Source organism: Erinaceus europaeus, chromosome 23, assembly GCF_950295315.1.
Source record: "Erinaceus europaeus chromosome 23, mEriEur2.1, whole genome shotgun sequence".
NCBI classification, from domain to species: Eukaryota; Metazoa; Chordata; class Mammalia; order Eulipotyphla; family Erinaceidae; genus Erinaceus; species Erinaceus europaeus.
In genome coordinates, this window is record NC_080184.1 from 13,450,874 (window position 1) to 13,464,618 (window position 13,745).

At 50.3% G+C, this 13,745-nt stretch overlaps 1 protein-coding gene across 6 annotated transcripts in view; it reads right to left on the reverse strand.

Moving 5' to 3' along the window:
- Nucleotides 1-13,745, reverse strand: part of CACNA1A (calcium voltage-gated channel subunit alpha1 A) — a 194,359-nt gene that overhangs the window by 115,974 nt on the left and 64,640 nt on the right. For all 6 annotated transcript variants that reach the window (XM_016192271.2, XM_016192270.2, XM_060181837.1 and 3 more), the window contains exons 4-5: nucleotides 11,462-11,553; nucleotides 9,882-10,034 (exon numbers count right to left, since the gene is read on the reverse strand). In XM_016192271.2, the coding sequence (XP_016047757.2) occupies nucleotides 9,882-10,034; nucleotides 11,462-11,553 (245 nt within the window). The remainder of the gene's footprint in view (nucleotides 1-9,881; nucleotides 10,035-11,461; nucleotides 11,554-13,745) is intronic.

A 13,745-nucleotide genomic window follows, 5' to 3' on the forward strand; every position in this document is an offset into this window, starting at 1 on the left:
GAGAGAGAGAGGGAGAGGAAGAGAGAGAGAGGGAGAGGGAGAGGGAGAGGGAGAGAGAGAGGGAGAGAGAGAGAGAGAGGGAGAGAGAGAGAGGGAGAGAGAGGAAAGAAGAAAGGAAGGAAGAGAAAGAGGCTAGGGGTGTGGATCCACCTGCCAACAGCCATGTCCAGCGGAGAAGCAAATACAGAAGCCAGACCTTCCACCTTCTGCTCCCCATGAAGAATTTGGGTCCAGGCTCCCTGAAGAGGAGAAATGTCAGGGGAAGATGCCCAGCCGGCTCTGAAGCCCAATTCCATCAGGACCCAGAGAGAGAAGAGGAAAAAAGTACATTCAGGAGTCACAGGTGGAGGTGTGACTCAGAAAGGATGAGAAGGCAGGACCATGGGGGGGGGGAGGGCAAATCTATGTAAATTAGACAGTTCTAGAAATCCTAGTCACCCCCTATCTGTGAGCTTGGGAGAACCACTGCAGTTTCCAATAGAGGGAATGGGGACGCAGAACTCTGGGGGTGGGAACGGGGTGGAATTATACATCCGTTATCTTATGACTCTGTATATTAGTATTAAATCACTAATTTAAAACAGTTTTTTCAAATGATCCAAGGCAGTCTAGAAGGTGGTATAGAGGTTCAAGCAGAGTTTGCAAGTATAAGGTCCTGAGTTAAATTCCCAGCACGACATATGACAGAGTGATGCTCTGCTTCTCTCTCTCTCTCTCATTAATAAAGTTTTTTTTTAATTGCCCCCAATGCTACCACTGGGAATCAGTGCCAGCACTACGAATCCACAGCTCCCAGGCACCATTTTTCCCCTTTCTATTTTATTTAACAAGACAGAAACTGAGAGATAGAGAGGGAGAGAGACAGAGACACACCTGCAGCCCTACTTCACCACTTGTGAGCTTCCCCCCTGCCCCCGCAGGTGGGAAAGTGGGGGGCTCAAACCCAGATCCTTGGGCTTGGTGCTATGTATGCTTAATTCGATGCATCACTGCATGATCCCCAATACATACATATATATATATATACAATTTTTTATTTTATTGGGCAGAGGCAAAAAGAAATCTAGAGAGGAAGTAGAGAGAAAGAGAGAGAGAGAGGGAGAGAGACCTGCAGCCCTGATTCACCTCTCATGAAGCTTCCTCCCTTGGAGTCTTGAACCCAGGTCCCCACACACGGTGATGTCTGTGCTCAAGCAGGTGCACCAATGCCCAGTCCCTGAATGTTTTATTTTTATTCATTTGTTTTGGATACAGAAAGAAATTGAGAAGCAAAGAGGGAGACAGACAGGGAGATAGACAGAGAGGCACCCACAGCCCTGCTTCTCCACTTTTTGAGGCTTTCCCCCTGCAGGTGGGGACCAGGGGCTTGAACCCGGATCCTTGAGCATGGTGACATGTATGTTCAACCAGGTGCACCACCACTCACACACCCTCCCAAACAAATCTCTAAGAAGTCATCAGAGGGAGCCTGGGGTTATTCTGATTCTCTTCCTCTCTTTCTCTCTCATGAATAAGTAAGAGCCCTAAAAAAAAAAAAAGAAAAAAACAGAAGGGGGGCAATTTCACCCAGTAGAAGACACACTTTACCCAAACACAAGGATGTGGGTTCAAGTGTGCCCTGGGAGCCCTGTGCAGACAGGGGCAAGGGGGCTTCACAAGCAGTGCTGTGAGGTCTCTCCTTCTCTCTCTGTTTCTATCTCTCTGGCTTTCACTCTATCTAAAAACACAATACAGAAGGCATTTGTGAAGGCCTGGTAGCAGGGGGAAGTCAAAAATTCCAACGACGGTTGGGACAAGTGTCAGGAAATATTAAATGCTGTTGGGGTGAAAAAAAAATCGGTACCAGGTGGTGGCGCACCTGGTTAAACGCACGTGTTACAATGCACAAGAACCCGGGTTTGAGCCGCAGGTCCCCACCTACAAGGGGAAAGCTTTATGAGTGGTGAAGCAGGGCTGCAGGTGTCTCTCTGTTTCTCTCCCTCTCTATCTCCCCCTTCCCTCTTAATTTCTGGCTGTCTCTATCCAATAAATAAAGGTAATTAAAAAATTTTTAAATCAATCTTGGGTCTGCGGAGCTGGAGGCTAGAGCACCAGGAGAGATTCCGAGAGAGAGCCCTGGCATCGTGACCGGGGAAAGACTGAGCAGCCCTCAGATCAAGAACAAAGACAAAATGGCTTCAGGTGAGTTTATTAGTGCTATTGTAAAAAAAAAAAATTAAGTTGGGGGTCGGGCGGTGGCGCAGTGGGTTAAGCGCATGTGGCGCAAAGCGCAGGGACCGGCGTAAGGATCCCAGTTCGAGCCCCCGGCTCCCCACCTGCAGGGGAGTCGCTTCACAGGCGGTGAAGCAGGTCTGCAGGTGTCTGTCTTTCTCTCCCCCTCTGTCTTCCCCTCCTCTCTCCATTTCTCTCTGTCCTATCCAACAACGAATTGCGTCAACAAGGGCAATAATAATAACCACAACGAAGCTACAACAAGGGCAACAAAAGGGGGGGAAAAATGGCCTCCAGGAGCGGTGGATTCATGGTGCAGGCACCGAGCCCAGCAATAACCCTGGAGGAGGGAAAAAAAAAGTAAAAAAAAATTAAGTTGTTGCTGTGATTATTAATACAATTATTATTAATTCTAATTAATGTATTATCATACAAACTATACAATCATACAAGTATTTCCAGTATAAATTGTGTAGGTATATGATTATCATACAAATTATATGTAATTCAATATAATAAAATATAAAATGTAATATAATAAAAATATACAGTTTGTATTATCTTGTATTAAAAATGTGTATTTACTTATTATTGGATAGAGATGGAGAGACCATGAAAGGGAGAGAGACAGAGACACCTGCAGCCCTGCTTCACCAAAAAGGAAGCTTTTCCCCCTGCAAGTGAGGGGACTGGGGGCTCGAACCCGGGTCCTCATGCATGGTGACGTGTACTGTCTATCTCAGGCATGCAAGTCCCGGACTCCAAGGTTGAGCTATTTCCCTAGGCCAGAAGCATTTCTTTAAGAGAAGGGAAGAGACAGATGGCGGGGGTGGAGGTGGGAATATTTCACTTAGTGCATTACTGTGGCATGTGTACGAACCCAAGCATGAGCCTGGCTCTCTCAGCACTGAAGGAAGAGTCAGAGTTGTGCTGTGGTTCTCTTTTACTTTCTCTACCGCTCTCTCTTTTGTCCTGGAACCCCACCTCTCCAGAGCCCTGCCCCACTAGAGACAGAGACATGCTGGGGGTGTGGATCCACCTCCCAACGCCCATGTCCAGCAGAGAAGCAATGACAGAAGCCAGAACTCGCATCTTCTGCTCCCCATAAAGAATTTTCCCCATACTCCCAGAGGGGAGGATATATTAAGAGAAGATGGCCAGCAGGCTCAGAACTTCAACTCCATCAGGACCCGGAGACAGAAGAGGAAAAAGGGACAACCCTGGGCAGACGCCCTCACCCGTGTGTCCTGGAGCCTCCCCTCCCCAGAGCCCTGCCCCACTAGGGACAGACAGACACAGGCTGGGGGTGTGGATCCACCTGCCAACACCCATGTCCAGCGGAGAAGCCATGACAGAAGCCAGACCTCCCACCTTCTGCTCCCCATAGAGAATTTGGGTCCATGATCCCAGAGGGATAAAGAACAGGGAAGCTTCCAATGGAGGGGAGGGGACAGGGAATCTGGTGGTGGGAGCTGTGTGGGACTGTGCGCCTCTTCTCTTATCCCACAATCTTGTCAATCATTACTAAATCATTAATAAAAACATGGGGCCAGGTGGTGGCACACCTGGCTTCAAGTGTTCACATTACTAAATCATGAATGAAAACACAAAAGCTCATTACAGAGACCACGTCACAATGCACAAGGACCTGGGTTCAAGCCCCCGCTCCCTACCTGCAAAGGGAAAGCTTCATGAGTGGTGAAGCAGGGCTGCAGGTGTCTCTCTCTCTCTCTCTCTCTCTCTCTCTGTCTTTCTTCCCCTTCCCCCTCAATGTCTCTTTGTCTTATCAAAATAAAACAGAAAGGAAGGAGGAATAAAAAACAAAACAAAACAAGTAGAAAAATGGCTGTCAGAAGCAATGGATTTATTTGTAGGGGCAGCAATGAATTCTTGCAGGAAAAAAAACAGCTCCTTAACTAGGGGGTGGATGGTGGCACACCGGGCTGAGCACACACATCAGTACACACAAGAACTCTGGTTTGAGCCCCCGGACCCCACCTACAGGGGGAAGAAGCTTCCCAAGTGGTGAAGCAGGGCTGCAGGTGTCTCTGTCTCTCCTCCTCTCTGTCTCTCCCTCCCGGCTCAGTATCTCTGGGTCTTATCAAATAAAATAAGTTGGAAGAAAAATTAAAATCAGTACGTGAATAAAACAGCCTTTGTTTATTTATGAGGGAAAGAGAGAGGGAGAAAGTGGGAGAAGGAAAGGGGCGTATCCGGTTAAGCACACGCAGTATGAAGTGTGCGTAGCAAGGATTCAGGTCCCCGGCTCCCCATCTGCTGGAGGGAAGCTTCACAAGCAGTGAAGCAAGTCTGCAGGTGTCTCTCTCTCTCTCCCTCTCTATCTCCCCTCCTCTCTCAATTTCTCTCTGTCCTATCCAACAAAATAGAAAAAACTGGCCGCCAGGAGCAGTGGATTTGTAGTGCCCATAATCCTGGAGAAAAAAGAGAGAGAGAGAGAAAAGACCAAAGCCACTTTCTTTTCTTTTCTTTTTTCTTTTCTTTTCTTTTTTTTTTTTTTTACCAGAGCACTGCTCACCTTTGGCTTACAGTCGTACAGGGGATTGAACCTGGGACTTTGGAACTGCAGGCATGGGAGTCTGTTTGCAAAACCATTATGCTATCTACCCCCTGACAGAGGCCAGAGTTATTTTCTGCTGCATCATTTGCAAGACCAGGGACGGAACTTAGGACCTCAAATATGAACGTCCTGTACATCTCTCACATGGCCAGGGCAGGGACCCCCACAAAGCCCCAGTCTCCAGAATTTTCCAAACGTGTTAGCTTGATTCTCCTAGAATCCGCCTGATATTTCTTGTTTCAGGATGTGTTTGGACAAGATATATTTTCTTAAGGCAAATAAATTTTTTTGTCTTCAATTTTTTTTAATTTAAGAGTGAGGTGGGGGGGAGCTATTCTGGGGGCGAGGGAGACCAGCACACACAGTTCTTACCCTTAGGCATGGGAGTTCTCTCCCCACATACCAAAAGACAGATTGCAAAAATGCCAGCAGGAAATACAGACGTGTGTCAACAGATGCCCCTTTCTGTTGGAAACCAGGGGGAGAGAGAGAGACCTAGAGAAGTTGGGTTTGTGGCTGTTAAATTGGATGGAGGGGTTAACCTGAGGTAAATTAATTTATTGTACCCCAGAGCCCTGCCCAGCTCTGGCTGATGGTGGTGCTGGGGATTGAACCTGGGACCTCAGAGCCTCAGGCAGGAGAGTCTCTTTGCAGAACCATTGTAGCAGCAAAGCTTTAGTCCTTCCTGCAAAAGCAGGGAGTGTGTGTGTGCACGCCATGTGTGTGGAGGGGTTGCAGAAGGCCTATTTCTTTGGCACAGAGCAGTAAACGGCAGTTCAGTCTGAGAGAGAGAAGAAGAAGAGAGAGAGAGAGAGAGAGGTCACTCATCATCTATATTCACACACAGCTGATTTGTGTGAATATACTGCCCAATCCCTTAAACAGAAATTATACTTGGAGCCTGGCAATGGTGCATCTGCTTAAGTGCACAAGGATTTGGGTTCAAGCCCCCGGTTCTCCACTTGCAGGGCAGAAGCTTCGTGAGTGGTGGAGATGGGCTGCAGGGCTGTCTGTCTACCTACCTACCAATCTATCCATCTAACCTACCCATCCATCCATCCAACTATCCATCCATCCATCCATCCATCCATCCATCCATTCATCCATCATCTGTCTCTCTGTGGTGCTGCCATGCGGTGCCAGGACCTGGCTCCCTGTCCTGGTGAAGGTGTGAGCTCCCCTGGGCAAACCTCTCCCGGTCTCCAGATCAAGAGAGCCAGACCAGAGCTCCACGTCGCCGCAGGTGGTGTGAGGACTTGAACCTGGAGCCTTCCGCCTGCAAGTCCTGCGTTCTCCCCACCGAGTGGGTGGGCGGTGGGTGAGCTTGTTTCCGAGCCCCCGGCCCCCCTAGTTCACGCACACGCACATGCACATGCACACCTGGCACCCCCTCAGACACGACACGCTTTCAGAACTGGAGCAGCCGCTCAGAGAGTCTACAGAAGCGGGTTATAAATACACGTTATAAAATTAACCTCTTACTCACACGCCCTGTATTTTTAAACCGGGGCTTTGCGCTCACCTCCCCGGGCCCCTCCCACATCTGTTCCCCCCCAAACCTGCTCGGACCCTGATCTCTGTTCTCTTGGCTGGGAGGATTTAAATAAACAAATAAACCAAAAAAAAAAAAAACCCAACACAGGTCAAGCTGCAGAGTCCTGCTTTCTCTGCCTTCCTCAATTTTAAATTCTCTCTCAATATCTCTCTCCCAGTCTCTCAATCTTTCTCCCCCAATAGCTCTCTCAATCTCCCAGATTTCTCTCTCCTCCTCTCTCTCTCTACCCTCAATGTCTCTCTCAAGCTCAAGGTCTCTCGCTGCTCTCAGTATCTCTCTCCCCCCTCAATCTCTCTCTCCCCCTCTCAATCTCTCTCAATCACTATCCCCCTCTCTCAATGTCTCTCTTTCTCTCTCTCTCTCCCCCCTCTCTCAAGCTCAAGGTCTCTCGCTGCTCTCAGTATCTCTCTCCCCTTCTCTCAATCTCTCTCTCCCCCTCTCAATCTCTCTCAATTGCTATCCCCCTCTCTCAATCTCTCTCTCTCTCTCTGTCTCTCTCTCTCTATTCTGAGAGGCCCTGCCTCCCTTCCTTGTCCCCTTCCGCCCAGGTGATGAGGACAAGAGCAGAAATAGCTCTCCTCAATTAACACCTTGCTCGTCCGGGGAATCAAAGAAATAATTAGGACAGCCCCCAGCAGAGCCAGCTCCAGGAGCCCAGGAGAGGAGACAGGTGTGTGTGTGGGGGGGGGGGGGTGGTGGTAAAAATATAGCTGGGGCCAAGCTTTCCTCACGGAGAATGGGAGGTCTGGGGAGATGGCTCGGCCATTTGGGGGTTCAGGGTGAGAGAGATTCTTTTTTTCCTAACCAGATGGGCTGAAGACTACTTTTCCCATTTTTATTTCTTTCTGAAAGAGACAGAGTGAGAGAGAGAGAGAGAGACAGAGACACCTGCAGCCTTGCTCCACCACTCGTGAAGCTTCCTCTCCCTACAGGTGGGGACCAGGGGACTCGAACCCAGGTCCTTGCGCACGTTATGATGTGAGCACTTAACCAAGTGCTCTAAGGCCCCCATAAAATACTATTTTAAGGGAGTCGGGCAGTAGCGCAGCGGATTAAGTGCACATGGCGCAAAGCGCAAGGACCAGCATAAGCATCCCAGTTCGAGCCCCCAGCTCCCCACCTGCAGGGGAGTCGCTTCCCAGGCAGTGAAGCAGGTCCGCAGGTGTCTGTCTTTCTCTCCCCCTCTCTGTCTTCCCCTCCTCTCTCCATTTCTGTCTGTCCTATCCAACGACGACGACATCAATAACAACTACAACAACAATAAAAACCAACAAGGGCCACAAAAAGGGAAAATAAAGAAGTAAATATTTTTTAAAATACTATTTTAAAAAGAAAGTAACATAAAAAGATGCAATCGTTAGCCAGGAGGGGGCACAGTCGATAAAGTGCTTGGACTAAGGTCTCAGGTTCCAGTTCTGGCATCGCTGGTGCCAGGAGGCTCTGCATCTCTCTGTCTCTCTCATTAATAAAGATGTCTTCTTCTTGTCACTGGGGCTTCACCAGTCTGAGCCGTCTTTTCCAGACAGAGGGAGACAGACATACAGACAGGGCTCCTCTCCCAAAACTATGCAGGGATCACGCTTGAACCTGGGTCCTAGGTATGAGAAAGCAGGCACCTTCTCCCCTGAGCTATATCGCCTGCCCTAGTCCTTAAGCTCTGTCTTGTGAAATACAATTTTGAAAAACTGAGCTAAGCTCAACTGAGCAGAGCTGAGCTCTGGCTGATGGTGGTGCTGGGGATTAAACCTGGGACCTCAGAGCCTCAGGCAGGAGAGTCTCTCTGCAGAACCATCATGCTGTCAACCCTGCCCTCAATTTTTTTTTTTTAATAAAAAGAGAGGCAGTGTGCTTGCCTACCCTGTAGAATGCATACTTAGTCGTGCTGAAGGGCTCAACTTGGAGTACCCAGCACCGCATGGGAGCACCACACACAGCACCTGGGGAAGGTCCCAGAGGAGTGAAGATGACGAGGTGAGAATCCTTTTTGCTATTCTAGTTTCACATTTTATTTGTTTGTTTCTGCATCTAAACAGTTCCTCTGAAAATAATAATAATAATAACGGGGCCGGGTGGTGGTGCACCTGGTTTGAGCGCACATGTTACAGTGCACAAGGACCCGGGTTCAAGCCACTGGTCCCCACCTGCAGGGGAAAAGCTTCACAAGTGATGAAGCAGGGCTGCAGGTGTCTCTCTGTCTTTCTATCTCTCCCTCCCCTCTCAATTTCTCTCTGTCTCTAACCAATAATGAATAAATAACTTTTCAATAATGATTGGGGGTAAGGGAGACAGCATCATGGTTCTGCAAGGACTCTCCTGCCTGAGGCTCTGAGGCTTCATTCCCAGAACCACCAGAAGCCAGAGTCCTCCAACTGAGGGTCCGTCTTTCCTGTCCCCCAAGTCCCTGCCATGCCAGGAAATGGCCACCAGGGGGCGTGCGAGTCCACAGCATGATGAAGGCCTCTTCGGGCTCCTTCCCAGAAAACTGGTGCTGGGTGGTTCAGTGGGGGCTGCACCCACATTGTCACCCCAAGGGTGACCTGCCTCGTGGTACCCACCCCCTTTAAAAAGATGCCTCCCCTTCCTTGACTCACATTCCGAATAAACCAGAGTCAGCTTTGGGGGCGGAATTCTTTACCAAACCCCAACAGTGACCAAGATTCTGGTGAGCTTTGGTCAGTGTTTGTGGGCAGGACAAGTCTCAGGGCCCGGGAGGTGGCTCCACAGGAGAGACTTCAATGCTGGCTCTACAGGAGGCCCCGGGTTCGAGTCCCCAGCACCACATGAACAGAAGTGGGTAGCATCCATAAGTGGTGGAGCAGAACTCTGGTGTCTCTTGAAAAAGATAGAATTATGGTGGCCAAGGGGCCAGGAAGTGGCATGCCCGGCTGAGCTGAGCGCACAGGTTACCATGAACAAGGACCCGGGTTCGAGCCCCCATTCCCCACCTGCAGGGGGAAAGCTTCACAAGCGGTGAAGCAGGTCTGCAGGGGTCTCTCTGTCTCTCTCCCTCTCTATCTCCCCTCCCCTCTCTATTTCTCTCTGTCTCTATCCGAAATAAATACAGATTAAAAAATATTTTTAATTAATTAATTAATTTAAAAAGGAGGAAATTAAAAAAGAAAGAAAGAAACAGTGGACAAAGCATTGGACTCTCAAACATGGGGTCCGGAGTTCAGTCCCTGGCAGCGCATGTGCCCCAGGGAGGCTCCGCTTCTCTCTCTCTCTCCCCCTCTACTTCCTCATAAATAAATAAACAAGGGGCTGAGGAGTCAGCAGGAGGGTTCTGCAAACAGACTCTCCTGCCTGAGGCTCTGAGGTCCCAGGTTCAATCACCAGCACCACCATCAGCCAGAGCTGAGCAGGGCTCTGGTCGGTGTCAGTCTGGTCTGTCTGTCTGTCTGCCTATCTATCTATCCATCTATCATTTATCTATCTGTCTTTCTCTTTGTAGTTGTGTTTCACAAAAGTAAAAAGTATCCAATTTTCCAATACCACAAGGACTCCTCCCGCAAGTCCCCACGCCCATCGCCGTCTTACCTGTCCCCTCCTCGAAGCAGGTGGTGTGAAACTTGCCCATATAAAACTCTAACCCTATGATGGCAAAAATCAGGATGGCGAAAAACAAGAGGAGGCCAATCTGCAGCAGAGGGATCATGGCCTTCATGATGGACTTCAGCACCACCTGTAAACCTGGGAAGACACGGACGGCCCGTGAGCAGCCCCCCCAGCGCCCGTGAGCACCCCCCCAGCCCTCTACAGCCCCAAAACCCTGCAGAGGAGTCCTCGGGGTCCCAGAGGGGAAGAGAGAGGGCCTGGGGGCTGACCTGGAGAAGGTGGGAGCCATGGAGGGTTGGGGCAGGGGAGGCTCAGAGCTGAGCTGGGCGGGGGGAGAGAGAGAGGTGTGTGAAGGAAGAGGGAGAGAAAGAGGGAGGGAGAGGGAGGGAGAGAGAGAGGGAGAGGGAGGGAGAGAGAGGTGAGGGGGAGAGGGAGAGGGAAGGAAAGAGAGGGGGAGAGAGAGAGTGAGGGAGAGAGGTGTGAAGGAAGAGGGAGAGAGGAAAAGGGAGGGAGAGAGAGGTGGGGGGAGAGGGAGAGGGAAGGAGACAGGGGGAGAGAGAGAGAGGTGTGAAGGAAGAGGGAGAGGGAGAGAGGGGGAGAGAGAGAGAGAAAGGAGGGGGAAAGAGGGAGAGAGGGAAAGGGAGGGAGAGAGAGGTGGGAAGAGGGGGAGAGAAGGAGAGAGATGGGGGGGAGAGAAAAGAGAGATCTGGGAGGTGGTGCAGTAGATAAAGCAGTGGACTCTCAAGCATGAGGTCCCGAGTTCAATCCCTGGAAACACATGAACCAGTGATGTCTGGTTCTTTCTCTCTCTCTCTCTCTTCCTATCTTCTTCATGAGTAAAGAAATAAAATCTTGGGAGTCGGGCTGTAGTGCAGCGGGTTAAGCGCAGGTGGCGCAAAGCACAAGGATCCCGGTTCGAACCCCCAGGCTCCCCACCTGCAGGGGAGTCGCTTCCCAGGCGGTGAAGCAGGTCTGCAGGTGTCTGTCTTTCTCTCCCCCTCTCTGTCTTCCCCTTCTCTCTCCATGTCTCTCTGTCCTATCCAACAACGACAACAACAATAATAACGACAACAATAAAACAACAAGGGCAACAAAAGGGAATCAATAAATAAAATAAATATTTTAAAAAATTTAATAAAAAAGAAATAAAATCTTAAGGGGGGGGCAGGGGAGGAGAGAGAGAGAGAGATAGAAGGAGGTGGGGGTGGGAAGAGTTAAGGAGGAAGAAAAGGAAAGAGAGAAAGCAGTCGAGACAGCTCCCCTGAAGAGTGAGCCCCTTTGCCAAGTGGGAGACCCAGGTTTGAGCCCGACCTCCACTGTATGGGAGGACTGGGGCCTCTTCCTTTCTCTAGCTCGGTCTCTCTATGGAAAAAAAAAACATGCAAAGAAGCAAAAGGATTCCCGGGATGATGAGGAGAGACAGAGATAATTCATCCAGAGAGATCTCTCCCCCATCTGATCCGTAACTAACACCAGTTTTTTTTCCCCCCCGTGGTGGGGGATTACTTCCTTCTGCCACCTCGCGGCCCTGCTCAGACCCCCCCACCAACAGACACACATACTTGGGATCCCTGACACCAGCTTGAGCGGCCGCAGGACTCGTACTGCCCTCAGTGTCCGCAGGTCGAACTCCGCCCCAATGGTGGCCAGGATGCTGAAAGATAAGAGACGGCGAGACAGTGGGTGTCGGGGACCTGGGGTCTCTGCATCTCCTCCACTGAGAGACCTCCGGATCTCCTCTGTTGAGAGATCTCTGGCCCCCCGCCATTCGGTTCCCTGAAAAATGGTTTCACAGTCCCCCAGCTCTCAGGACCGAGGGTTTGCTGATGGCAGATTAGTCTAGTGCCTTAGTCACTGCGCCACCTCCCAGACCGACCGCCTGATGGCAGATCAGAATGAGAGCCTTGGACACCCCTCGTGTTGTGGGGTGGAGCCCCTGGGGATCATGGGGTGACAGGGTGGGGGGGCACCCTGCATGGGAGAGGGGTGGGAGGAGGCCAGAGACCATTTCAGACTCATGCAGGGGTGGACAGAAGTCTGCAGAGAGTGTGTAGGGCTTATGATCAAGTGACCAAAAACAAATACTTCAGTATAAAAAAATAAATAAATAAGTCCCTAGCTAGGGAGTAGGGAGCAGAGACAGCTCAGCTGGGGAAGCACCTGCCTGACCCCCAGGCCCCTTGAACCAAGGCTGATGTTGGTGCTGGGGATCGAACCTGAGACCTCAGAGTCTCAGGCAGGACAGTCTGTTTTGCAGAACCATCATGCTGTCTCCCCAGCTTAAAAAAATATCTTTTTTTTTCCCTCCAGGGTTATTGCTGGGGCTCGGTGCCGGCACTACGAAGCCACTGCTCCTGGAGGCCATTTTTTCCTGTTTTTATTGCCCTTGTTGTTGTTATTGTTATTGCTGTTGTTGTTGGCTAGGACAGAGAGAAATGGAGAGAGGAGGGGGAGACAGAGAGGGTGGAGAGAAAGACAGATACCTGCAGACCTGCTTCACCGCTCATGAACGGATCCCCCCTGCAGGTGGGGAGCCAGGGGCTTGAACCTGGATCCTTACGCCGGTCTTTGCATATTAATGTATTATTTTAAGGAAAGAGGTAGATAGTGACAGACACCTGAGCCCTGCTCAGCACTGGCTGAGGGTGGTGCTGGGGATTGAACCTGGGACCTCTGAGCCTCAGGCAAGAGAGACTTTTTGCAAAACCACTGTGCTTTCTCCCCGGCCTCTCTTGGCATCAGGACCCAGGTTTTTGGATCCTTGGTGCTGGAGTTGGGCTCAGTCCAAGGTACTGATCTCCCAAAGGCCCCATCGGACAGCCCTGATTTGGGGGGAGACATTATTGCTGGTGACCCCACATCTGGGGAGACACAGAAACCTCTTTAAAATCTCAAGTGTAGAGGGGAAGAACCTGCTCGTTCCTCCTTCCTTCCCTCCCTCTGGTTCTCATTCTTCCTTCCTTTCTTTCCTTAATCCCTTTGCCATTTTCTTTTTTATTTATTTTATCGTTTTAAAATTTATTTATTGGATAGAGACAACCAGAAACTGAGAGAAAGGGGGAGATAGAGAGGGAGAGAGACAAGAGAGACACCTGCGGCCCTGCTCCACCACTCGTGAAGCTTTCCCTCTGCAGGTGTAGATCAGGGGCTCGAACCCAGGACCTAGCGTATTGTGACATGTGTGCTCAACCAGGTGTGCCACCACCCGCCTCCCCCCCCCCCGCCATTTTTTCTCTTGTGTCTTAATCAAAACACTGTACCACAAAAACCTGGGTCCTGATGCCAAGAGAGGCCGGGGAGAAAGCACAGTGGTTTTGCAAAAAGTCTCTCTTGCCTGAGGCTCAGAGGTCCCAGGTTCAATCCCCAGCACCACCCTCAGCCAGTGCTGAGCAGGGCTCAGGTGTCTGCCACTATCTACCTCTTTCCTTAAAATAATACATTAATATGCAAAGACCGGCGTAAGGATCCAGGTTCAAGCCCCTGGCTCCCCACCTGCAGGGGGGATCCGTTCATGAGTGGTGAAGCAGGTCTGCAGGTGTCTGTCTTTCTCTCCCCCTCTCTGTCTTCCCTCCTCTCTCCATTTTTCTCTGTCCTAGCCAACAACAACGACATCAATAATAACTACAACAGTAAAAAACAACAAGGGCAACAAAAAGGGAATAAATAAACATAAAAAGGGGGGTGGTAGCATACCTGGTTAAGTGCACATAATACTAAGCACAAGAACCCACACAGGGATCCAGGTTCGGACCCCTGGCTCCCCACCTGCAGGAAAGATGCTTCATAACTGGTAAATCAGGTCTGCAGGTCTCTCTCCCTCTCCCTCTCCCTCTCCCTCTCTTTCTT